Source organism: Heterodontus francisci, chromosome 26 (assembly GCF_036365525.1).
Source record: "Heterodontus francisci isolate sHetFra1 chromosome 26, sHetFra1.hap1, whole genome shotgun sequence".
In the NCBI taxonomy this organism is placed as follows: domain Eukaryota; kingdom Metazoa; phylum Chordata; class Chondrichthyes; order Heterodontiformes; family Heterodontidae; genus Heterodontus; species Heterodontus francisci.
Genome location: NC_090396.1, coordinates 41,216,960 through 41,244,196, shown reverse-complemented (window position 1 = coordinate 41,244,196; position 27,237 = coordinate 41,216,960). Strand labels below are relative to the sequence as shown.

Genomic DNA, 27,237 nt, shown 5'->3' with positions numbered 1-27,237 from the left:
AAAAGAACTAATCTCACGAGGGTTCTCTTGTGGAAAGATTGGCTGGACTCTAAATTTAAAGTTAGTCCTATGGGATCTTTATCATCCACCAAAAAGGATGGAACTTTGGCAAGTAAATTAAAAACAAACATTGTTATTTCTCACACCCACATAAATGTATACCTTATCAGGGAGAGGACATGCCTTTGTATTCACCCATGAGAATAATTCTGACAACTCACTGGAGTAATAATTAGACTTTGAGCGTCCAGTCCCCTCCCGTCTGTAACAGAGCTTTGAACCCAACATATAAAATATAGATGCCATTTGCATCAATTTGAAAGCTCCAGAGAACTGAATTCTGTTTTACTTAATTGCCAGGTTAGCTCAGTTCATAGCGCTGTAACCCCAGGTCAGTAGGTTATAGGTTTTGACTGCCACAACAGCTCATAATCCAAACTGTGATCCAGCAAGTGCTGGATTGACAGAATCTGCTGTGTTTTTTTGATGAGAGCTAATTTGAAGATCCTGTTAACTGTTTGAGGAGGATGTTAAAAATCTTATGATTTCTCAAAGAGCTGGGAGCTCTCCCATAATTCCCTCCTCCACCAACACCCTCAACAAGGGGCATGGTGGCATTGTTATTGGACCAGTATTCCAGAGGCCTGGCCTAATGGTCTAGAGACAGGAGTTCAATTCCCACTATGGCAGTTGGCAAATTTTAATTCAATTAAATAAATGTAGAATTTTTAAAAAAGCATCAAGTAATGGCGACCAGGAAACAACTGGATTGTCATAAAAACCCATCTGGTTCACTAATGTTCTTTAGGTAAGGAAATCTGCCATCCTTCCCCAGTCTGGCCGATATGGGAATTCAGACCCACAGAAAGATGGAGGACGCTTAATGGCCCTCTTAAATGGGCTAGTGATTCCAAATCAGAAGGTGGCTCACCACCACCTTCCCTTGGGCAATTAGGGTTGGCTAATAAAACGCTGGCCATGCTAAAAAAAAAGTTATGGTCGTACGATGCCCACATCCCAAAGTTGTCGGTACAACTTTACTGATCACCATTAGCTCACAACAGTCACTGATTTCAGAAGTAATTCACTGCCAAGAGAGTCATTTAAAATATTTTGATGTGATGTATTGCTATACAAATAAAGGTTTAGTTATTAGCATAACTGTTTTTATATAAATATTGCAGTGTGACCTTCCAGTGAACATAGATGCACTATATTTAAAAGGACATTGTCACCTTAATGCTAATTGCCTGTAACAGTCAAAAGCCTGTACTAAAAGTCTTATGTACAGCTTGTAAAGATTAATTGTGTTATAAATGTTTTAACAGCCAAAGAAAGAAATATTTATGTAACTAATTTCAAAAACTCTGGAATTAAATAAGACCATTTATCCCAAAAAGTTAATGGTTTCATTGGGTCATAGACAATCTACTCAATCCATCTGAGGAATTGTTCTTCAAAACATTCTTCCTGTCCTCTAAAGGGTCAACCAAACATAATAGATATCTGATCCCACTGTGGTAACTTCCACAGAACAACTGCATCTTGCATTTATATAGTATTTTGCAGGCATCAAAATGATCCTAGGCACTTTACAGGGGGATTGGTCTACAGTGAGCTGGAAACATGGTTCAAAGTAAGAGACATGATTGAAGGTTCAGACAAATAAAAAGCAATGGTAAGACTTTAAAAAGTGACGAGAGAGGTCACAAGATTAAGGGTTACGAAAGAGATTGCCAGGCTACATGGGAATTGTGGTTGAAGGCTCTGCTATTTATGAAGTGGAGGATACTGGGGATGCATGGTAGAACCACAGGTCAGTTCGGACGAAGAATGCTTGCTAGCACCGAGAGATTCCATGGACAGAATGGAGGTTTTTTTTAAAAATGAGAATGAGCTTTTAGAAGGAAAGAAGACAAGCAAGACCAGAGAGCATCGCAGAAAATCAACCATTGAGATGATAAAAGGTATAGAGATCAGAACAGCAATGGTGTTGCAATGATGTTGACAATATTGGAGAAGTAGAAGTAGGCAATTATTATAGAAGACTGGATGTGGGGTTCAGCCTAAGTGAAAATTGAAAAGGGGCTGGAGGAGCATGGAATCATCAACTAAGACCCGGTAAGTATGATGGAAATGAAATGAGATGACTTAATTTTTGGCAATATTGAGTTTAAGACATTTCTGACTCATCCATGACAACAGTCATGGGTGGCAGCAGGGTGGCATGGTGGAACATTATCAGAATATACTTGAAAACTGCTTGTGGATGAAGTTAAAGAGCAAGCTTTGGGATATGCTGGAGACATAGGAAGGAGAAACAATTGAAGATGCACTGATCACAGTTGGATAGGTGGAAACGGAACTGGTGGAAGATGTTACTACCTGGTGAGAAAGAGGTCTAGGGTTCCTTTTCAGCCTTCACCTGGTCTTATGTGACAGGGTTTAATTTTAAACACACCATGTTTTTAGTCCCCCTTGGTTAACTCTTGTTCACCACTTTCCAATTGTAAGGCAAAGAAACCAGCACAAACAGGTTTTCTTAGGTTTAAAGATGAAAAGTCGAAATTTAATAAACTTAAACTCTAATTCGATTAACGCCTACGGATACACACCGCACCCCAGGCTAGCATGCATATGCGATACACACATGCAAATAGAGACAGAAAAGAGAAACAAAAAATAAAGTGGAAAATTTTGAGGCAATATCTGAAGGGTTGTTGTTATGGTTCTTTGAGCTCACAGTAGAGTCCTTGATTGTAGGTAGATCTTGCTTTTTGCTGGGGTCCAGTATTCTTCTTAAACCTTGTTCACTGTAGGAGACTTTTCTCTCTTGGGGTTCATGTGTCTTCAGTGGATTCAGAGGCTTGTGAGAAAGAGATGGGAGCAGACAGGAGAGATGTTCTCAGCCCAAGAGCAAACAGCTTTCTGCCCAAACTGTTTGTACAAATTCAAAAAACCCAGGTTGCCCAGCAGGTTTGACCATGTCGGTTTGTGTATTCGGCCGTCTTAACAGTGAACCTGGAATGTGAACTCCCCCACCTTCAATGTCTGGTGATCAAAAGTCCATTGTGGGTTGAATGTGTCAGGGAATGGCTGCTTTGTCCTTCCAAACACTGTCTGTTAATATGCAAATGTATTTTCCAGCCACAGCTGATCTGTTTAACAAGCCCTTTCGTCACTCCAGTAACAGTTTAAAATCATTCATGACAAAATTTAATGTGCTGCATTCTTGGCAGGTGGGGGCCTAGAATGACAAGGGGAATGGAACAATGGACCATATTAAAAGCTAGAGAGGTGAAGGAGGATGTAACAGCATATTCTGTCACAGTTGCAAAGGATATTGTAGGTGTTACTGACCATCTGTAAGATAGTAATTTTTATATTTCTATTCAGGAGTGCAGAATAAACACCATCTTGTTTACAGTATCTGCAATGCAAATCTGATCTTTATATATTGGTATATTATGAACTTGTTAGCGTGCTGATAAATAACACCATATTTTTCACTGACTGTTTTATTCATCTTTGCAAGATGTACTGAAAGTACTTTGAGAAATGAAATGTGGGGTAAATATGCCAGTAAAAATTTGTCTTTTAACTTCCAGAATCACAGAATAATACAGTGCAGAAGAGGCCCTTTGGCCCATCGAGTCTGCACCGATGCAATAAAAGGACACTTATGAAATACACTGGAAAAATAAAAACAGCAACAAAAAAAAAACGACTTTGGGCAATAGGGAGAAGAACAAAACAAGGAGACATCCAGCAAGAAAGTAATCTGCAAAACACTGGCTTCATTCTAGAGAATGAACACTTCAATGCATTGCCATCAAAACATTTACTATCCCATAGGAATAGTAAATGCTCAAAAATAATGCAATAAAGTATTTTCTCAGATGAACTAGTAAAACAGGCAAAACTTGAATTAATATGATTTCCCTCTCAAAAAAGCATTGCCATATACGTAAAGAGTTTCCAAGTAAGCCAAAGACTTGGAACAGTCTGATGTAGTGTACTCTGGGTATTCTGGAGCTAAGTTCATGGCGCAGGACACCAATTTTTTTCTTCAAAAGTCCACCATAGCTGAAGCAGTGCATGAAGCACTGAGGTCACTGGGTCATGCAATTGTACCATTCTCTGTACATGATACATCTCTAAAACTATACAACACCAACAATGAGATTGTACTTTTAAAATGGTCACTTTTTAAGATTGGTGATTTTTAATTTTGCATTTAGTGACAAATATGATTTTACCTGGGACCAACTTTTAAATTAGATCAGAACAGGACTCCACAATATTTCATAAACATATCTTCAGGTTTGCTCTGACAACATGTTAAAATGACAGTAGCGCAATGTTTCTGTTTTGTGACTACAAATTGCCATATAAAGTTAGAAAGTCAGAGGTGAGAACAAGGATCAGTTTGTGTTACTAAAGGAGTCATTAGAAATTTATTGAACACCATTTTATCCATAAGCAATAATGTCTGTACTATTAAAGGTGTACTAATATCAACTGTTCTTTTTTTCTCTTAAGTATTGCCTGTAGGGAGAATTGTCATGCTTTTGCTGGTACTTCTGGCAACAATTAATTTAATTTTAATCTTATACCCATTATCTCAGCAAATGCCATGGAAACAGAATCATTCTACAGAAGGACCTATCCTAATCATGCAGTTCTCCAGTGTATTTGACAAATAAATATTTCATAATGGAAGACAGCATGTGCATCTTGTAGGCAAGCCTGTCAACACACTGAAAACTGGTGGTAGTGTTGGCAAAAATGCAATCTGTAATATCTGTTTGAGAAAACTCTGCATCAACAATTTGCATTTATTTGATGCCTTTATCGTAACAAAACATCCCGGAGCACTAAGAGGGTGTTGACCATGAACCACAAAAGGAGATACTAGGACGGATGACCGACAGCTTGGTCAAAGAGGTAGGTTTTCAGGAGCATCTTAAAAAGGAGAAAGAGAGAGAGAGAGAGAGAGATAGAGAGGTTTAGGGAGGGACTTCCAGAATTTAGGGCCAAGGCATTTGAAAGCACAGTCACCAATGGTCGGGGAATTAAAATTTGCGCAAGATGTCAGAATTGGAGGAGAGCAGATTTTGTACTGCTGGAGAAGAGCTGAGAGACAGGGAGGGGTGAAGAACAAGGATGAGGATTTTAAAATTGAGGCATTGTCAGTCTGGGAACCAGCGTAGTTCAGCAAAGACAACGTGATGGGTGAATGGGACTTGGTGCAGTTTAATATATGAGCACCAGAGTTTTGGATGATCAGAGGTTCATATTAGGTGGAAAATGGCAGCCTGACAAGAGCATTGGAACAGTGAAGTTTAGAGGTAACAAAGACTTGGATGATAATTTCAGCAGATAAGCTGAGGTAGGGTTGGAGTCAGGTGACATTACAATGCAACAGCCACAGCTGAATTCAGGTTATCATACAAATGAGACATTTACATCATTTAGAAACATGTTTCCTGGTACTTTAAACTTTAAAGAAACACAGAAAAAACAGTTAATGTGAAACAAAATAGTTAGAACCATTTAGCACAGATCTTTGTCAGCCTAGAATATGGATATGTCTGTAGTGCTAAAAAGAGAGAGTAGATGTATATCAAGAACACTGAACAGTTCAAATATCACTAGCATGCTTGATAAAAACTATACTATAGACATCTAGTCAGAGCACATTAATATAGTTCAAACAGCTTTTGAAATAAGTACTGTTTTCAAGAAGAAATGTTTTCCAAGATGTTTAAGCTGCCAAAAATCTGGAAATTCTGATCCCTGCATGTATTAGATCATTTTTGGCTCCTCAATCTTCTCCCTTTTGGCTTCTCATTCCTCTCCCTTTATGGTATTCAGCAGTCAGTGCATTCAAATTGGACACGCAAACTCTTTTTCCAAAACCACTTAGAAGAATGTCGTCTTTGGTTTCAAAATTGCTTTCTCTGATGACATGGCTGGACCATCCTGCTGGCAATTGTGGTTCCACCATTAATGGTTTCCCATCTGGCTATGGCCTCCAGGTCCAGTGGCAAGAAGCTATAACTGTGGTGCAGGGGTGTGTTCTGACTGTTCCTCAAGGGAACCAGTTGGGTTTCTAGAAAACCATCTTGTGATTTTCTGCTTCTGTTGGTTAGGTCACTGAAGGTAGGAGCTCGAATTAAAAGTTGACTTAACAGATTATATACAATTCTGTTCACAAATTGAGCTTGCAGACCTCAAGACTGTAGCCCTGAAAAACTTTCCACTGTTGATAAACTAAAGCAAAAAAAAGGAGAACAAGTAATAACTTTTGGTGACGTCTTTTACATCTTGGCAATAGAACACTGATGGTAGCTATCAAATGTGGGGACTTTAGTACAAACAGGAAGGTGTTTCAACATCGTTTAACACTGCTGGTTGCAGGCTTCTGGAGAAAATGAAGCATCCACTAGAAAACTCACTACCACTGACAGAGGAAAACAATATAGACAGAGTGATTTCTCTAACTTCTAAAGATTACAAGTATAGTCCATATTATACCAGTAATCTGTGTTTAGGAACACAAATGTTCCCTCTAAAACACTCGGCAAAGCAGCAACCTGAAAGTTCCTGCACAGGCTGTGCATAAGTCGCCCCTTTAAGTTGCTGCACCTTTAAAAGGACTGCGCAGTTAACAAATCGCCCACACAGTACAAAAAAAAAGGAGGGCACGTTGAAACACGCCCAATTTGTATTTAGAAATATGTCGCATGGTGAGGGGTGTGGGTGGTTCCCCTGTTCAGCTCCCACCTGACTGCAGCAAGTGTTTGTGCTAGTAGGGTTTTAACCTCTGTTTGATTTGTCAAATAAACAAACAGACAGCAACAGGTTTCCTTGTAGATTTAAAACAGACGATTAATTATTTACTGAGCAATATGCCTTATCCTGAATTGTCACAGCAGCACCCACTCATCCATTCACAAACCCACAGAGAGACAGCTAGAGAGGAAAAGGGGTAAGTGATTTGAAGTGAGGTAGGGTTTCAGGGTTCATGGTAAACCTGTTAAATTCTCTGAGGTCACGTTCTCTTGAGTTGCAGGCCTGGGGCGTTTGTAGATTTCTCTGGGTTGGTTGAAAGTTCAGTTTGAAGACAGGGGATCACTTCCAGTTTACTGTTACACAGGTTGAAAGGTAGAATTCGCAGCAGGGTGCCTTCCTTTCCGGCTTGCTGGATTTTCTCCCAGCTGGACAAGCTTTGGTGATGCTTCTTCCTGGGTGTTTCTCCTCTCTCTTCACAGAGCTACCTTTTAAGTTAAAGAGTCCCTCACATCTTGCTTCTGTTGGCAGACACAGATCTTCCTCCTTGTGCTGACCAACAATGGACCAGGATGTGGCTACTTCATACCGTCTTTGTTTCAGAAGAACTGATTCATACGAGCATGCAAATTAGGAGCAGAAGTAGGCCACTCAAGCCTGCTGCACCATTCAATAAGTTCATGGCTGAACGGATATCGCCACATTACCACCTACCCCCGATGACCTTTCACCCCCTTGCTCAAGAATCTATCTACCTCTGCCTTAAAAATATTCAAAGACTCTGCTTCCACTGCCTTTTGAGGAAGAGAGTTCCAAAAACTCACGACCCTCAGAGAAAAAAAACTTCTCCTCATTTCCATCTTAAATGGGTGACCACTTTTTATTTATTTATTTTTTTTAAAACAGTGACACCCCTAGTTCTAGATTCTTCCACAAGGGGAAACATCCTTTACACATCCACGTTGTCAAGACCCCTCAGGATCTTATACGTTTCAATCAAGTTGCCTCTTGCTCCTCTAAATTCCAGCGGATACATGCCTAGCCTGTCCAATCTTTCCTCATAATATAGCCCGCCCATTCCAGGTATTAGTCCAGTAAACCTTCTTTGAACTGCTTCCAATGCATTTACATCCTTCCTTAAATAAGGAGACCAATACTGTACACAGTACTCCAGATGTGGTCTCACCAATGCCCTGTATAGCTGAAGCATAACCTCCCTACTTTTGTATTCAATTCCCCTTGCAATAAACGATTCTATGAGCTTACCTAATTACGTGCTGTACCTGCATTCTAACCTTCTGAAATTCATGTAGGACACCCAGATCCCTCCGCATCTCAGAGCTCCACAATCTCTAACCATTTAGATAATATTCTTCTTTTTTATTGTTCCTGCCAAAATGGGCAACTTCGCATTTTCCCACATTATACTCCATCTGCCATCTATATCCTTTTGTAGCCTCCTAATATCCCCTTCACAACCCACTTGCCTACCTATCATTGTCATCAGCAAATTTAGCAACCATACCTCCGGTCTCTTCATTTAAGACATTTATATAAAATGTAAAAAGTTGAAGCCTCAGCACAGATCCCTGTGGCACACCACTCGTTACATCTTGCCAACCAGAAAATGACTCATTTATGCCTAGTCTCTGTTCCCTGTTAGCTAACCAATCTTCTATCCATGCCAATATGTTATCATCTACACAATGAGCTTTTTTTTTGCAATAACCTTTGATATGGCACCTTATCAAATGCCTTCTGGCAATCGAAGTACAATAAAAAGGGAGGTAGAGAGAAAGCAGGAAGTTATAGACCAGTCAGCCTGATGTCAGTAGTGGGGAAAATTCTAAAGTCCATTATCAAAGATTTTATAGCAGAGCACTTGGAGAACAGTGGTAGAATCGGGCAGAGTCAGCATGGATTTACGAAAGGGAAATCATGCTTGATAAATCTACTAGAATTCTTCGAGGATGTAACTAGTAGAGTTGATGAGGGGGAGCCAGTGGATGTGCTTTATTTGGACTTTCAGAAGGCTTTCGATGAAGTCCCACATAAGAGATTAGCATGTAAAATTAAAGCGCATGGGATTGGGGGTAGTGTATTACAATGGATAGAAAATTGATTGGCGGACAGGAAACAAAAAGAGTAGGAATAAACGGATCTTTTTCCGAATGGCAGGCAGTGACTAGTGGGGTACCACAAGGATCGATGCTAGGACCCCTGCTATTCACAATATACATTAATGATTTAGATGAGGAAACTAAATGTAATATCTCCAAATTTGCAGATGACACAAAACTGGGTGGGAGGGTGAGTTGTGAGGAGGATGCAGAGAGGCTTCAGGGTGATTTGGACAAGTTGAGTGAGTGGGCTAATGCATGGCAGATGCAGTATAATGTGGATAAATGTGAGGTTATCCGCTTTGGTAACAAAAACAGGAAGGCAGATTATCTGAATGGCTACAAACAGAGAGAGGAATATGCAGCGAGACCTGGGTGTTCTCATACACTAGTTGCTGAAGGTAAGCATGCAGGTGCAACAAGCGGTAAAAAAGGCAAATGGTATGTTGACCTTCATAGCGAGAGGATTAGAGTACAGGAGCAGGGATGTCTTGCTGCAATAATCACGGCCTTGGTGAGGCCACACCTGGAATATTGTGTGCAGTTTGGTCTCCTTATCTGAGGAAGGATGTTCTTGCTATAGAGGGAGTGCAGCGAGGGTTTACCAGACTGATTCCGAGGATAGCGGGACTGACATATGAGGAGAGATTGAGTCGTTTAGGATTATATTCGCTGGAGTTCAGAAGAGTGAGGGGGATCTCATAGAAACCTATAAAATTCTAACAGGACTTAACAGAGTAGATGCAGGAAGGATGTTCCCAATGGTAGGGGAGTCCAGAACCAGGGGTCATAGTCTAAGGATACAGAGTAAACCTTTCAGGACTGAGATGAGGAGAAATTTCTTCACCCAGAGAGTGGTGAGCCTGTGGAATTCGCTACCACAGAAAGCATTTGAGGCCAAAACATTGTACGTTTTCAAGAAGGAGTTAGATACAGCTCTTGGGTCTAAAGGGATCAAAGGGTATGGGGCGAAAGCAGGAACAGGCTACTAAGTTGGATGATCAGCCATGATCATAATGAATGGTGGAGCAGGCTCGAAGGGTCGAATGGCCTACTCCTGCTCCTATTTTCTATGTTTCTATGTTTAATACATCCACTGGTTCCCCTTCATCCACAGCACATGTAACTCCCTCAAAGAGCTCCAATAAATTGGTTAAACATGATTTCCCTTTAACAAAACCATGTTGACTCTGCCTGATAACCTTGAACTTTTCTAAGTACCCTGCTATAATGTCTTTAATAACAGCTTCTAACATTTTCCCCAAGCTAACTGGCCTGTGGTTTCCTGCTTTCCGTCTCCCTCCCTTTTTGAATAAAGGAGTTACATTCGCTATTTTCTAGTCCAGCGGAACCTTCCCGGAGTCGAGGGAATTTTGGAAAATTAAAACTAATGCATCAACTATCTCACGAGCCACTTCTTTCAACACCCTAGGATGATGCTCATCAGGACCAGGGGACCCGTCAGCCCGCAGCTCCAATTTATTCAGCACCACTTCCCTGGTGATTGTAATTTTGAGCTCCACCCTCCCTTCCATTTCCTGACTTACAGCTAATTCTGGGGTGTTACTTGTATCCTCTATAGTGTAGGTCAATGCAAAATACCTGTTCAATTCATCTGCCATCTCCTTATTATCCATTATTAATTCCCATACTAATTTTCTATAGGACCAACCCTCACTTTAAGTCTTTTTTAAATATCTATAGAAACTCTTACTATCTGTCTTTATGCTTCCAGCTAGCTTTCTCTCTACTCTAATTTTACCTTCTTTATCAATCTTTTAGTCAATCTTTGCTGTTTTTTATATTCTGTCCAATCTTCTGATCTGCCACCCATCTTTGCACAATTATATGTTTTTCCTTTAAGTTTGATACTATCTTTAACAGTTTTAGTTAACCACAGACAGCAGGCAACACCTCCCCCCCTTGGAATTTTTCTCTCTCATTGGAATGCATCAATTCTGTGTATTCTGAAATTTCCCCTTAACTATCTGCCACTGCATCTCTATTGACCTATCTCTTAACCTAATTTGTCAGTTTACTTCAGTTAGCTCTGCTTTCATACCCTCATAATTGCCCTTATTTAGGATTAAAATACTGGTCTTGGACCCACTCTTCTCTCCCTCAAACTGAATCTAAAATTCAGTCATATGATCGCTGCTGCCTAGGGGCGCCTTAACAATGAGGTCATTAATTAATCCTATCTCATTGCACAATACAAGGTCTAGTATAGCCTGCTCTCTGGTTGGATCCAGAACGTACTGTTCCAAGAAATTGCCCCGAAAAGATTCTATGTACTCTAGGCTACCTCTCTGCCCATCTGATTTTTCCAGTCCAATATGTAGGTTAAAATCCCCCATGATTATCAACATACCTTTGTGACAGGCTGCCATTATTTCTTCCTTCATACCTCGTCCTACAGTGTGGCTAATGTTAGGTGGCCGTACTCCCACAAGTGACGTCTTGCCTTTATGATTTCTCATCTCGACCCAAACTGCTTCTACATCCTGGGTTCCTGAACTTAGGAAACCTCTCTATTGCACTAATACCATCATTAATTAACAGAGACATCCCTCCACCTTTTCTTAGCTTCCTGTCCTTCCTAAATGCCATGTGCCCTTCAATATTCAGGTCCCAATCCATGTCATCCTGCAGCCACGTCTCTGTAATGGCCATCAGATCATACTTATTTATTTCTATTTGCGCTCTCAGTTCATCTGTTTTGTTTCGAACGCTACATGCATTCGGATACAGAGCCCTTAGTTTTGTCCTTTTATTATTATTATTGTAACCTCTAGCCTTATGTTGATTTACTATTAGATTTGTATGCTCTGTCCCTTCCTGTCATAGTCTGTTTATCATTTCCCACCTTCCTTTCTTGCCTTGTCTCTACTCCTTGATTTACCATATCTTCCCAAATTTGATCCCTTGCCCCCACTATTCAGTTTAAAACCCTCTCCACTTCCCTAGTTATGTGGCTTACTAGAACATCTGCCCCAGCACGGTTCAGGTGTAGACCATCCCAACGGTACAGCCACCACTTTCCCCAATCCTGGTGCCAATGCCCCATGAACTGGAACCCACTTCTACCACACCAGTCTTTGAGCCATGCATTAATTTCTCTAATCTTATTTGCCCTATGCCAATTTACATGTGGCTCAGGTAATAATAGAGATTACCTTTGGAGATTCTGTTCAATTCAAAAATGTTGGGTTAGAGATGGATGTAATTGGCACCTCTTAGCTTTGAATGTATTCTTTTGTCCTTGCCAGACACTTTAAATATGCAGAAGGCCAGGTCTTTTAACCTTCGGTGGCCATTTTTTAAAGCACATTCTCCACTTATTTTTAAAAAAAGAAAAGTTCATTTTTATTACTCTTCAGGTCGAGTTCTTGTAGTTTCAATTACTGCACATTGTGAGCATCTCAAGATAGAATGAGGTGATGTCCATCAGCTCCTTCAGTCTCGTCTTTCTATCCTATGAACATTACCATTTTATTATAGCATCCAGTCATCCCTTAAATGAGTCCAATGATCTGGCATCTCCTCTTGGCAAACTTTTTGTAAAATAGATCGTTTCTTAGCATCTGTCCTAAATTTGACTTCTCTAAAATTGTGCCTTCCTGCCCTGCTGCCCAGACTATCTGAAGGTATTATTTTGGGTTTACCTTCTCTATTCATGTAATTATCTTAGTTACCTCTAAAGAGACCCTTTTATGAGCCATCTGAGGTTGAGATGCCCTAGCTGTTCAACTCATTACTCCTCCTTCTTCCCAGAGCCTTTTCTGCATTAAATAAATTCCATAATAACAACGTTTAGGAGTTACTGTTAAATCAGTAAACTAAAAGAAATGTTTTAGCTTTCAATAATATCCATTATCACCTTTGTCAGCATTAAATGTATTTGAGCAAAAGAAAATGTTTATTAAAATTTGATTGCAACCAGTCTTGAAACAGCTTTAAAATCTACAGAGAATAGAGGAATTGTATTTAGCAGCCAAGGAAAAGATGATGTTAGTTATTTTTACATTTGTTGGGCAGAATTTGGATGACAATTTACTTACTGCAGCCAAAACTCAAAAGTACACGCTATGTGGGTTCATAAAAAGTAAAGCATAAAAAGGATATTAAATCTTTTTACAGGTCTTCATAGACCAAGAAACCAGCATTTTTTAATCTTTGAAGACATAATTTAATTGAAAACAACATATTAAAACCAGGGCTGAATTTTACGTTGGGCAGGAGGCCCCGCCCACTGGTGGAAAAGTCGGTGGCAAGCCCACCTCCGCCAGGCCTGGGGAGACACGCCGGGGATTATTTTGCTCCCCAGGCCCTTATTTGGCCTTGGGCAGGGCTTCCACCTCCTTGAAGCAGGAAGTCCCACCTAATGGAGCTACCAGCCAATCGGGGGTGGGGAGAGAGAGAGAAAGAGTGTTGGACAGTGGGAGCAGTTGGGCCTTTGGTGGATGGCTCTCTGTGGGGCACAGGGTGCCCGATCAGGAGGGACCCCCCCACCAGCTCGCAAAAGGACTGCCAGCTTTCACCTGACAGTATTCTTGGGGCCTTTGCCGTCCGCTGTGGGTAAAATACCAGCGGCGGCGGGATGAGGCCCTTAAGTGGAAGCTAATTGGCCACTTAAGGGCCTTGATTGGCCTGGGGAGGGCAGGTCATTTCTTGCCGCCGCACATAAAATTGCAGTGGGTGCAGGAAAGTGCCAGGAATGGCCGCTGCCCCTCCACCAGCCCACTCGTTGAGGGACCATAAAATTCCGGCCCAAGTACTGAAGGTTTAAATCATAATCAAGTGCAGTAAATTCCAAGGAGGAAATGTTTGAGTAGATTGAGGTTTTCTGTGTTCAAACAAGAGATAGTTTGGCTGCTTTGCTACAAAACTAGGCTTAATTTGAACAGAGTAAGTGCATTCATGCTGGTTATAATTGGTTGATTTACAATAGAACCATCAGGTACATTTAACTTTACAGAAAAGTTCCCATCTTCAGGATGGCTTACGCTGTCATGCTGGGCAAAATGTAGTTTGGCTCAGGTCCTGAAAAAGCCAAAAGGCCAAATTTAAAAGTTTACCATCTTGACTGGAGGGCAGGTTTGGGCTGCAGCAAATGTCATCTTTTTAGTCATCTATTGTAATGTAATTTTTGCATGATCAAGGAACATTTTTGTTTATGAAGCAGTTAGCAACTCTCAAGACATTTTATCCAGTGGAATCAAAAAATGACACTCCAACTAATTTGGTGCAAGCTGGAGAAATCTGTCAAGACTAAATTCTAACTGCATGAAGAAGTATTTAATAAATTTCAGTCATTGTGCTGCAACTGAGGGAAGTTAAGTAACTGGTCCACTTTTAAGGAAAAGCAATCCTGCATCATCTAATAAACTTAAAAGGACAACATCATATCAGGGCATCACAGATCATAGTACATGTTAAATATTGATGAGATGTGCCAACGCTGATCTTGCATAAACTGACTCATGTTGAGAAGGAAGATACATTTCGGACACCACTCAGCACCCTTTACCAACTGGTTGTAGAACATAATGCATTTCACGCAAACCAAAGCAGTTTCCTGCACATTATTTCAGCTGAAATCCCTCAGGGGAACTACACGTGGAGAAAATACACTCAAAATTCTTCATTTCAAATATGTTGTCCATTTACCGATTTAAATTAGCTACAGAAACAGGATCCCTCCACTTCAAAAAGCATGTACAAGTTCAATATTGTACTCGATGATTATGATCTTTCAGAAACTCCAACCAAATCCCTCGCCTAACTAGACACTCAAATTTAACTGCCCCGATTAAGTTTTAGCTGTGATCTTAGTTGCCAAAAAAGAGAGAGTTTTCAAATTGTCTTTACTTTCTCTCTCAAGGAGAGGAAAGATCAAGAGGACCCTTTTCCAGTGTCATAACAGTACTGTTGTTTGATCATGTAGTTTAAGAGATGTGTGAACCAGATCACCCCCTCCTTCTGTTTTACTGGCAGACAGGCCTTACAACACACATATAACAGGGAATTCAAAATAAAAAGGAACTGCATCAGAAAAAATTATTGAGACAATCCCAAATTATTGATCCAAGGGTTTAAAAAACAGAAATGAAGTTTTCAACATAAATATTTAAAAATTTGTATGGATTACAGCATTTTTGCCAATTGATACCAGCCCAAACACAATTGGTAGATGATCTGGTCTTTGCTGAACCTCCCTGGAATCTCTTAGCCAGTCTAATCTGTTATCTGTAAACAATGTGTTCTGCATGTGACAAGTTTTCAATCATTTGACTCTTTAACCTTTGATGTGCTAGAGCTGATCAAGGCACATCTTTGCTATGCAAATGGACAGCAGAGACCATATTTAAACAGTCATTGAGGGGGGCTGGGTTGACCTCCTGCTGCCGTGCAAAAGTGGGACAAATCCATAGCATTGCTGCTGGAATGTACAGGTCAGTGGCTCAAGTGTATCAGTGCACACATTTTTCTTTGTTAATTTATTCTTTTCAAACAAAATCTGGTAAATGATGTATTTATGATCTGGCCAATTTAGGTAACACTTGTGCTGGCGTGATCCCAGATATCTGATCTCCAGGCCAACTGCCTTCACTAGTTCACCTCTCAGAGAAACATCACAGCTTCTGCTTGATATCTCACTGCTCAATATAGCACAAAAGTACCAAACAAGCCAAGTGGCAGGAGGCAGGGGTCAGACCTACATTCATCCCTCACTCTCTGCTCTAAGCATTAGTGCTTTACACTCAGTGGCACCATATTATTCCTCCTCTTGACGGATTCATCTACATAGCTTTTTTTTTTAAATGTGTGTTCCTGGGATATAGATGACACTGCCATGCCAGTATGCATTGCTTATTAGTTGCCATGAAGGCATGAATGTCAATCACATAATGTGGGATTGTAGTCACATGTAGGCCAGACTGTGGGCCTGGGTGCAGTTTCTTGCCCCTGAACAAAAACGATTATTGTAAAAGTCCAACTGCTTCACAATCTTCCAGCTCTCAAGCTCATCTTTTTCCAGTGTCAGTCCACAAATGACTCAATTTATTGAATTCAATTTCACAATTTGCCATGGGGAGATTTGAATTTACAGCCTCCAGTTCAGCACTATACCCACTAGGCTACTGTCCCTTTAAAAATGCTCTCTTCTCTGCACAGGTACCATTTTTTTTCTCTAAATTGATTTTCTGGGGAGGTAGAGGGACTGGATGTTGGCAGAGAGGATTGGGGGGGGGGGGGGGCGGGGTTGTTGTTGGTGTAGCTTGGGCTCATCAAGGTGAAGGAAATCAGTAATGAAGATGGAGCACCTTTGCCACCCAACCTCAGCATAAAAGTACCCATGTACAACTTGTGCTGGAAGCAATGAAATGCATTCTTTATTGAGTCAAACATGTCTTACCACAGTCTCAGAAAAGCCCACCTCACTGTCCTACTGAATTTTTCAATTTTCCTCCAGCAGCCAATTTAATTTCCTGGGTAAATTTATCGCCAATTAATAGAATTTTACACTGAACATAGTAATTTAAAAGAGGTGAGGCTTTCAGCCTATTTATCGGAGCTAGATTTAAACCCAGATGCTAGCAGTGAATAATGGGGCACCATAACTTTACTGAGACAATCAGCATGAGTGCAATGTTGGAGATCTTACTGTATACCTATTCTGACCTGTTAAAATTAATCGACAGGAGGAATTTCACCTCCTTGCAGACAATCCAAGGTATTGCAAGATTAAAATACAATAATGGTTCAGCTGTCAGTGCTCATCAGAGGCTGGGGTAAAACACACTGGAAGATGTACCCCACGTGACCAAAGACCATTTGATTTCAATTCTGTATAAAGTGGGAGCATATTTTATTTATCACCATTATCTATGAGCTGAAGTTTCACAGTAAATAATAACTTTTCTCCCTTTATTTTCTAATTTCCGCACCACTTCCTGGCTAAGAGTGTGGAGGAAGGCAGGCAATCTAGTTAATGACCGTCATTCCCACCATGGATGCTTACCAGTGTGACAGCGGAGCCCAGCATGAATGGCCGGACAATTTTTGTTCAAGCTTTGAGAAATGCATTTACTCTTGCCCGGGCAATGCTTGCAGACAAATGAGCTAAGATTACATGGAGAATTACATGCATTAACCACCATGTATCACCGACACAGTACACCAAAACTGAGCAACTCCTAATAAACACTTGCAAATCCACATTTCGAAGATTTATATTTAGCAAATATTATACCTTTTCGCCTAATAATGGTACCTCTCTGCACTATATTGGGATTACTGAACAGTGGAGAATTCTAGTCGTATTTTTTCTTCCATTTTGCTGATGGTGAATTAATTTGAACTGACAAAATGAAGGCTAACGAAGAGATGTAGTTCATTTGGCTGTTTTACAGGAAGGCAATTTTTTTTTAAAAATCGGTTAATATTGCGTGTGTTGTGGTTTTTGCAAAGTGAGGCAGAGTGCTTGTGACTACTTCCTTTGCTTTAAATTGGTATTCATGAACTGTCACAATATTCTGTCAGCCCTTGTACAACTATAACACTAAAGATGAATAGTTTGCTCAAATCAGGTATAGTGTGGAATGCTTCACATTAAATTTACACTCAAAAGGTGGATCAGACAAAGGTTGATAAATTTGATGCAATTGCTCTCATTACAGCCACCATAGTACATTACAATACAACACATGCAGTGCATGTGGATTTAGCAGTGGAACAAAGAAGCCACAACAACTGCAACTTGCATTTATATAGCAGCGTTAACGTAACAAAACGTCCCAAAGCGCTTCACAGGAATATTATAAAACAAAATCAGGCACCAAGTCACGAGGTGATATTAGGGCAGGTGGCCAAAAGTTTGGTTATGGAGCATCTTAAAGGAAGAGAGGTAGAAAGTCAGAGAAGCTTGAGAGAATACTAGAGCTTAGGTCTAGGCGGCTGAAGTCCAGCCACTGAAGGCGGAGCAATTAAAATCGGGGGTCCCAAAGAGGCCAGAATTAGAATGTGCACAGATATCTGAGGTTTGTGGGGCTGGAGGAGATTACAGCGAGGGAGGGGCTAGACCACGGAGAGATTTGAAAACCATAGCGTATTTCAGTCATTTCCTCCATTTGATTACTTTTTAGTTGAGCTTAATATTTTCTGAAATATCATTTGCAACACTTAAACAAACTCCTTCAAAAACAGGATCTATACAAACTTTGAAAAACAAACTCCATCTTCGGTTGTTCAAGACTACTTAAATTCTTCAAGAGCAATACCGGAGGAAGGGTTTGCTTCACACAGGCCCCCCTTGTACTAACAAACTAAGTTATCAAAACGGACACCTTAAAAAAGATACTGAAAGGATTGGAGCTGACACCCATCCAAAAATAAACCACTACAATGATATTAAAAGGTTTTCTATTATATCAACTATGTCAAAATATTAAAGTTATACATATCTTTCAAAAGAAATTATAGACTTTTTAAAAAATGTAATACCATTTTCCCCTAAAAAGCTTATTAAAAGGACAGAGATAATTTTGGGCAAACATTGCTGCTGCTGTTAAACAAAAATATTTAAACATCAACAACTATATCAGCTAATGCCAGTCACAAACCCCCAACATTTATCTGATCGCACATTTGCAATCTTAAGCAAGGCTCATTAAAATCTAAGCTATTAAGACTTACTCAAAACGATCTAAATTTTACCTATTAGTGATAAAGTGTTCCTTGAAATAAAAACACACATTTATAGGAAAAAAACGACATTCTGAGCAGTAAAACTCGATAAATTTTTACTTACTGCTCTGACTCTTCACTTTGGTTTCAGTAACTGCTCTCTCTGGCTGCACTTCCTGTTGCTGATGGTAGTTAACGTGGGGAGAGATTGAGTTTTCCACCTGTTTAGCTGGGGTTTCTTGATGCTTTGGTGTTTGAATCTCCAGCTTTTTTGGAGATATCTCTGTCAGGGGAGGTCCAAAACTTTCTGTTCTTCTTGGAATGGATTCAGTGAGCTTGGATCCTGTAGTTTCCAATCTCCTGGAGGAGATTTCCTGCAGTTTTGTTCCAGAAATTTCTGTTCTCCTAGGCGCTGTTTCTGGAGGCTTGTGGCCTAGCAATTCTGCTCTTTTAAGGCCAATCTTTGGTGCACCATGACTTGCAGCTTCTACTTGCTTTGAAGAAAGGTCAATAGAAATTTCTGCTCTTCGTGAGACAGGTTCTGGGTGCTTAGGTCCTGTAATTTCAATTCTCTTGACCGATGACTTTGGTGATTTAGCATTAGGTACTTCTGCTTGTTTTGAATTTGGATCTGTAAACTTTGCCCCCAGATCTTGATATTTGTGTCCAGATGCTGGCGTTTGTCTCAGCAGAGGAGTTGGAATGCGTCGCGTTGGAGCAGAGGGATTTGGCGACTGATCTACTTCCTCTACCTCAAATGATCTCTTCAAAGCTGAAAGAGAAAAAAAAACTTAAATTGAACCAAAATAATTTTTCTAATACCATCGCAAATTTTCAACATACAGCTTAAAAACGTTATTCCATGATTTGATGACCTCTCCTGCCAATCCTACTGTAGCTTGCGAGCTCAGATTCATAATTCCATCAGATTCCTGGGCAATAGGGGATAAGCAGAATTTCTGTTCGCTGCTCAGACAAAATGGGCAACATTTTAAACTCATTCAAAACCCATCCACTTGCACAGAGTTAAAATCAGGCCCAATGTTGCCAAATTAGTACCAATGAATGCTGAATTACGGACAGTTTTATGCTGATAATTCACATCCACAAGAGACTGCGATGACAGAACAAACCCATTTCATACAGGCTTCTTTTGACCTGTAGAGAAAGGAGACTTTCATCACATCAGTTTGGTTTGGATTCAAACCCTGCAAAAAAGTTTCAGGCATAAGAGACAAATACACTAGCCTATTATAAGCTTGAGACTCTTGGAAAAAAAAAGCACTCAGTCTGTAGGGGAGACTGGTATAGGAACCATGGGATACTTGGCGTAACTTAGGTCCCTGTAACTAGAGAAAGCTTGCCTGCTAGACACACGAATTATATGAATACCCAATCAGAAGATAACGAGACTAAGAGGGAAACACCTGAATTATATGAATCCTAATCAGAAGGCATCAAGCTCAGGAGGGAGACACCCAAATTCTATGAATAGCCTAAGAATCCTATGAATAGGGTAATCAAGAGGCTGACGAGGTGAATAATATAACCAAGGCAATAGATGGGAGATGATGCAATTAAGAAACTGTAAAACTGTATAAAATGACTAGTGGAACAATGTACTAGCAGAATGCCTACAATCATTCGAGAGAGTAGGACGTCTTGCATGCTTGTAATAAAAGATCGCTCGTTTGTACAAGACATAAGATTCTCAAGGTGTTTTTGGGTGCTGGAGCAAGCCCTCACCCTTGCAATACAAATTCAGGTATGTTTAATAAAAAAAGTCTCATGACAGCAAACACAACAGTCAGTTTCATATGAATATCCATTTCTGGTGACTGCATTCTCAAAACTATAATCCTTCACTGTAAATGAACTGGATTTTGCTGTTTTCATGAAAATGCCAGTCAGCACTATTCTGATGTAATGAAAAATTTATACCAGATGCAAACAGAAATCTGGCAAGGTTTGTAATCCCTTTTGAGCCCCTCAATTGGGCTACAGATCCACTTCCAAGTATTCATTACTGTATTTCCATTTAATATCACATTTACAAGCTATTGATGGTCATACCAACATACTAATTAGGATCAGGAGTAGGCCACTCGGCCCCTCGAATCTGCTCTGCCATTCAAGATCATGATTGATCCAATTGTCACCTCAACTCCACATTCCCGCCTATCCCCAATAACCTTTCACAACCTTGCTCAAGAATCTATCCACCTCTGCCTTAAAAATATTCAAAGACTCTTTTCCTCAAAAGGCAGTGGAGGCAGAGTTCCACAGACTCACGACCCTCAGAAAAAAAATTCTCATCTCTCTTAAATGGGTGACCCCTTATTTTTAAACAGTGACCCCCTAGTTCTAGATTCTCCCACAAGAGGAAACATCCTTAACCACATCCACCCTGTCTAGACCCCTCAGAACCTTATGTTTCAATCAAGTCGCCTCCTACTCTTCCAAACTCCAGTGGATACAAGCCTAGCCTGTCCAACCTTTCCTCATAAGGCAACCCACCCATTCCAGATATTAGTCTAGTAAACCTTCTCTGAACTGCTTCCAACCTATTTACATCCTTCCTTAAATGAGACCAATACTTGAAGTGTGTCTATTTTAACACAAGAAGTGTCAGGAATAAGGGTAATGAATTTTGAGCATGGATCAGTACTTGGAGCTACGATGTTGTGGCCATTACGGAGACTTGGATATCACAGGGGCAGGAATGGATGTTAGATGTTCCGGGGGTTAGATGCTTCAAAAGAAATAGGGAGGGAGGTAAAAGAGGTGGGGGAGTGGCATTGCTAATCAGGGATAGTATCACAGCTGCAGAAAGGGAGGTCGGCAAGGAGGGTTTGTCTACTGAGTCATTATGGGTGGAAGTCAGAAACAGGAAAGGAGCAGTCACTTTATTGGGAGTTTTCTATAGACCTCCCAATAGCAACAGAGACACAGAGGAACAGACTGGGAGGCAGATTTTGGAAAGGTGCAGAAGTAACAGGGTTGTTGTCATGGGTGACTTCAACTTCCCTAATATTGATTGGAACCTCCTTAGTGCAAATAGTTTGGATGGAGCAGTTTTTGTCAGGTGTGTCCAGGAAGGTTTCCTGACTCAATATGTAGATAGGCCGACTAGAGGGGAGGCTATATTGGATTTGGTTCTTGGCAACGAACCAGGCCAGGTGGCAGATCTCTCGGTGGCAGAGCATTTCAGTAACAGTGATCACAACTCCCTGACCTTTACTATAGCCATGGAGAGGGATAGGAGCAGATGGGATGGGAAAATATTTAAATTGGGGGAGGGGGAATTACAATGCTATTAGGCAGGAATTGGGAAGCTTAAATTGGGAACAGATGTTCTCAGGGAAATGCACGACAGAAATGTGGAGGTTGTTTAGGGAGCACTTGCTGCGACTGCTGGATAGGTTTGTCCCGATGAGGCAAGGAAGGGATGGTAGGGTGAAGGAACCTTGGATGACGAGAGATGTGGAACAGCTAGTCAAGAGGAAGAAGGAAGCTTACTTAAGGTTGAGGAAGCAAGGATCAGAACGGGCTCTAGAGGGTTACAAGGTAGCCAGGAAGGAACTGAAGAATGGACTTAGGAGAGCTAGAAGGGGACATGAAAAAGTCTTGGCGGGTAGGATTAAGGAAAATCCCAAGGCGTTCTACACTTATGTGAGGAACAAGAGGATGGCCAGAGTGAGGGTAGGGCCGATCAGGGATAGCGGAGGGAACTTGTGCCTGGAGTCGGAGTTGGTAGGCGAGGTCCTTAATGAATACTTTGCTTCAGTATTCACGAGTGAGAGGGACCTGGACGTTTGTCAGGACAGTGTGAAACAGGCTGATATGCTCGAACAGGTTGAAGTTAAGAAGGAGGATGTGCTGGAAATTTTGAAAGACATGAGGATAGATAAGTCCCCGGGGCCAGACGGGATATACCCAAGGTTATTACGGGAAGCGAGGGAAGAGATGCCGCGCCTTTGGCGATGATCTTTGCATCTTCACTGTCCACTGTAGTACCACCAGACGATTGGAGTGTGGCAAATGTTATTCCCTTGTTCAAGAAAGGGAATAGGGATAACCCTGGGAATTATAGACCAGTCAGTCTTACGTCGGTGGTGGGCAAATTATTGGAGAGGATTCTGAGAGACAGGATTTATGATTATTTGGAAAAGCATAGTTTGATTAGAGATAGTCAGCATGGCTTTGTGAGGGGCAGGTCATGCCTCACAAGCCTTATTGAATTCTTTGAGGATGTGACAAAACACATTGATGAAGGAAGAGCAGTGGATGTGGTGTATATGGATTTTAGCAAGGCGTTTGATAAGGTTCCCCATGGTAGGCTCATTCAGAAAGTAAGGAGGCATGGGATACAGGGAAATTTGGCTGTCTGGATACAGAATTGGCTGGCCCATAGAAGGTGGTAGTAGATGGAAAGTATTCAGCCTGGAGCTCGGTGACCAGTGGTGTTCCGCAGGGATCTGTTCTGGGACCTCTGCTCTTTGTGATTTTTATAAATGACTTGGATGAGGAAGTGGAAGGCTGGGTTAGTAAGTTTGCCGATAACACGAAGGTTGCTGGAGTTGTGGATAGTGTGGAGGGCTGTTGTAGGTTGCAACGGGACATTGACAGGATGCAGAACTGGGCTGATAAGTGGCAGATGGAGTTCAACCTGGAAAAGTGTGAAGTGATTCATTTTGGAAGGTCGAATTTGAATGCAGAATACAGGCTTAAAGACAGGATTCTTGACAGTGTGGAGGAACAGAGGGATCTTGGGGTCCACATCCATAGATCCCTCAAAGTTGCCACCCAAGTTGATAGGGTTGTTGAGAAGGCGTATGGGGTGCTGGCTTTCATTAACAGGGGGATTGAGTTTAAGAGCCGCGAGGTTAGGCTGCAGCTCTATAGAGCCCTGGTTAGACCACACTTGGAATATTGTATTCAGTTCTGTTCGCCTCATTATAGGAAGGATGTGGAAGCTTTAGAGAGGGTGCAGAGGAGATTTACCAGGATGCTGCCTGGACTGGAGGGCATGTCCTCCGAAGAAAGATTGAGGGAGCTAGGGCTTTTCTCATTGGAGTGAAGAAGGATGAGAGGTGACTTGATAGAGGTGTACAAGATGATGAGAGGCATAGATAGAGTGGATAGCCAGAGACTTTTTCCCAGGGCAGAAAGGGCTATCACCAGGGGGCATAATTTTAAGGTGATTGGAGGAAGGTTTAGGGGAGATGTCAGAGGTAGGTTCTTTACACAGAGAGTGGTGGGTGCGTGGAATGCACTGCCAGCGGTGGTAGTAGAAGCAGATACATTAGGGACATTTAAGCGACTCTTGAATAGGTACATGGATGATAGTAGAATGAAGGGTATGTAGGAAGTTTGATCTTAGTGTAGGTTAAAGGGTCAGCACAATATCGTGGGCCGAAGGGCCTGTACTGTGCTGTTCTATGTTCTAATACTGTACACAGTACTCCAGATGTGGTCTCACCAATGCCCTGTATAGCTGAAGCACAACCATCTTACTTTCCCCTCAATAAACAATATTCTATTAGCTTTCCTAATTACTTGATGTAGCTGATTCCTAACCTTTTGCAATTCATGCACTAGGACACCTAAATCCCTCTGCATCTCAGAGCTCTGCAATCTCTCACCATTTAGATAATATGCTTTTTTTAAATTCTTCCTGCCAAAGTGGACAATTTCACTTTTTCCCACATTATACTCCATTTGCCAGATCTTTGCCCACTCACTTAACCTGTCTATATCCCTTTGTAGCCTCATGTCCTCTTCACAACTTACTTTCCTACCTGTCTTTGTGTCATCAGCAAATTTAGCAACCTTTCACCCAAGTTATTTATATAAATTGTAAAAAGTTGAGGCCCCAGCACTGATCCCTGTGGCACATCACTTGTTCCATCTTGCCAATCAGAACATGACCCATTTATGCCTACTCTCTGCTTCCTGTTAGCTAGCCATTATTACTATCACTGTAATAATTAGCGTTGATACAGAAATATTTATTCCCATGATGTTTCTGGTTGAAAGGTGAAGGTGTGGGCAACTACTTTTGGCATAAATGTATTTACCCCTTTCGGTTTCCCTACATGTTCAGGTTTCTAACACCCACCCAAGAATGTTTTACTCAGTCTGTTCCATAACCTCCAGCAGACTGACAGTTTAGGAAAGAAAGCAAAAGAATGGTTATTGCACATATATCACATAGCAACAGACAATATAAAATGTATATATTTTAATAAGAAACCATCAATGTAAAATCCTTTAATTTTTGTTCCATTTGTTCCAAGATTATGCACCCCAGTAGTCTGAGAGGTTTCACATTGTCCCACTATGACCTCAGAGGGACCCCCAAGATCATGGCAGAGACCCAGTTTCACCAGGGACCTGCCCTTTACAAGGGAACTCCAGATAGGGAAGAATCTCTGAGTAACAGCCAGAAGATGGGAACTGCTTCTGCTGGAAGTCCCAACTCCTCCTGCTCAAGCGAGACTTCTTGTTTGTGTGGAAACCCAGAGAGCCAAGGCTTAACTCCGACAGGGTGGATGTGGGCCCCACCAGCATTCTCCAGGCCCAGCAAGCAGGACTCTTGTTAAAATGAAAGTATTTAGAACATATTAGCCTCTTTACACAGGGGCTGCTCGAATTGGGCCATTCTTTCCCATCAGGACAAGTGGGTGCCGGAGCAGGTAGGGAACAGAGACACACCCAAAGTGGTACTTCCTGGCTTGCTCCGCATCCATGTAAACTCCAGTGCTTAAGAGCCCCATTGGGTGCAATCTCAGCCCATGAACTGGGAACATAATTGGAGGAATTTTGAGGTCAATGTCCTAAAGATTCAGGAAAATTACCTGATTTTTCAAATACTCCATGTCATTGGTCTCAATCCATTAGAATTCAAGTGGGAATCCTGGTCTCAGAAATTATATTTGCACTTCCAGGTGCTACCGTATATCACATTTCAAGGATATCATTGTCGATGCTTTCACACAAGCTCGGCTTTACGCAGCAAACTGACCAACACTCTCATCTTGAGTTCAGTCAAATTAGTAAGTAGTAACTAGAGTTTCAAAGTTGAGTAAAAGATGCTGCTAGCACACCAGACTCACATCCAGAGAACAAATAAACAAATAAAATCAGTCTTGAGCATCATTCAACCTCAATAGCTGCATTTCAGTGGATCTTATGCCTTTCCAAAATTGTAAGTTTTAGTTCCATGCTTCACCAAGATTTCAACTATATCAGGCTGTTTTACTTCACACTGCCCACCCACAGCATAACTAAAAATGTAAACAAAAAGGTGGACTTCATAAGGACATTGAAGATTCAGTCCGCCTCCTGTCCCACCAAAGGGGAGAAGAATTATCCTGGTCGTTATGTATACTTGCGGAATTCTTTTTCTGGCTGGTGAAATTAAAAATGCTCCTTTGAGCACAGTCACCATTTTACTAGAGGTACTGACCAATGGAATTCCAAAGGAATTCGTTTACAATGCTGCTACAAAGCAATGTTCTTCACACAACATTTTCTACGAATGAAAAGAACTGCTGTCCCACTGGTTCTTTAGTTCACCAGAAAATTCACCAACAGTACAGGAGATAGATAAGATGCACTCTGTGCAATGGCTTAAGGGCACAAGCAGAGCTCTCTCAGATCTCCTCCAGAGAGATGTGGGCAGCCAGTATTACTGAACCATTCCACAAATGCTGCCAGTATCACACTGACACTCAGAGCTGATATTAGCAGGCAAACAGATAAAAATCATAGAATCTTACAATACAGAAGGAAGCTATTCAGCCAATTATACCTGTTCCAGACTCCGTGGTGAGTTTCCCACCAGAGCAGGCTGAAGAAAAGCAAATCAAAGAAGCGTGCTTTCTGAGAGTCTGAGGGCCACAGTGATGGTGATAATGGAGAATATTTTGACCAAGATTTTCCTCAAGGGAATAGGAAGCATAATGACTGGTGGCAACAACGGAGATCTATTTTGCTTTATTTTCAACAAAAAGGTAAGCAAAGGATATTACTTCCATTTCAGATTTCTTTAAGTGATGACACTTTAAAGTGAGCATATCAGTTTGTGATTTTGCTTTTCAAAGCAAAAGTACTACAACTGAAATAGCAGCATGAGTTTTTCTTTTTACAAAAAAAAAGTTAAAGTGAATAAATAATCCAACACAATCCATAGGTGAACAAACATCAATATCACAGGACATCTCAAATATTAACAGTTCAACCAACATTAGAAGAGAGAACAGCGATTTGGTCAATGTAGAGCAACAGGGGAAGAAGAGAGGAGAGATGAAGAGATGAGGGGGGTTACCTCAAATGCATGTATAATAAAAGTAATGGCGTGTGCAAAATTAATGATTGTAGTTTAAATGATTCTCAACCCTAAAGCATTGGGGAGCATACGAAAACAGCAGTGTTTTCATACAATGATCAATGATATTTGGCAAAGTTTTCCCCCCAATTAGAGCGAGAGGGAGAAGAACCCTGTGCCCATTTTAATCATGCAATAAAGCACATAAGGAATAGTCTGCTACTTCCACAGACCATATAAAACCCATCCTTCATTAATATAAATGTAATTCTCTCTCGAGAGATAATTTGGTATAATAAT

The 27,237-nt window shown here is 41.0% G+C and overlaps 1 protein-coding gene across 7 annotated transcripts in view; it reads right to left on the bottom strand.

Moving 5' to 3' along the window:
• The window catches only part of LOC137384287 (septin-9-like), a 413,392-nt gene that overhangs the window by 130,115 nt on the left and 256,040 nt on the right, over positions 1-27,237 (bottom strand). For 5 of the 7 annotated variants that reach the window (XM_068058094.1, XM_068058097.1, XM_068058098.1 and 2 more), the window contains one exon: positions 18,730-19,377. The exons of 1 other annotated variant lie outside the window; for it this stretch is intronic. In XM_068058094.1, coding sequence (XP_067914195.1) covers positions 18,730-19,377 — 648 coding nt within the window. Of the gene's footprint in view, positions 1-17,172; positions 17,256-18,729; positions 19,378-27,237 lie in introns of those variants that run through there. One more of the 7 variants, XM_068058099.1, reaches the window with a different exon arrangement.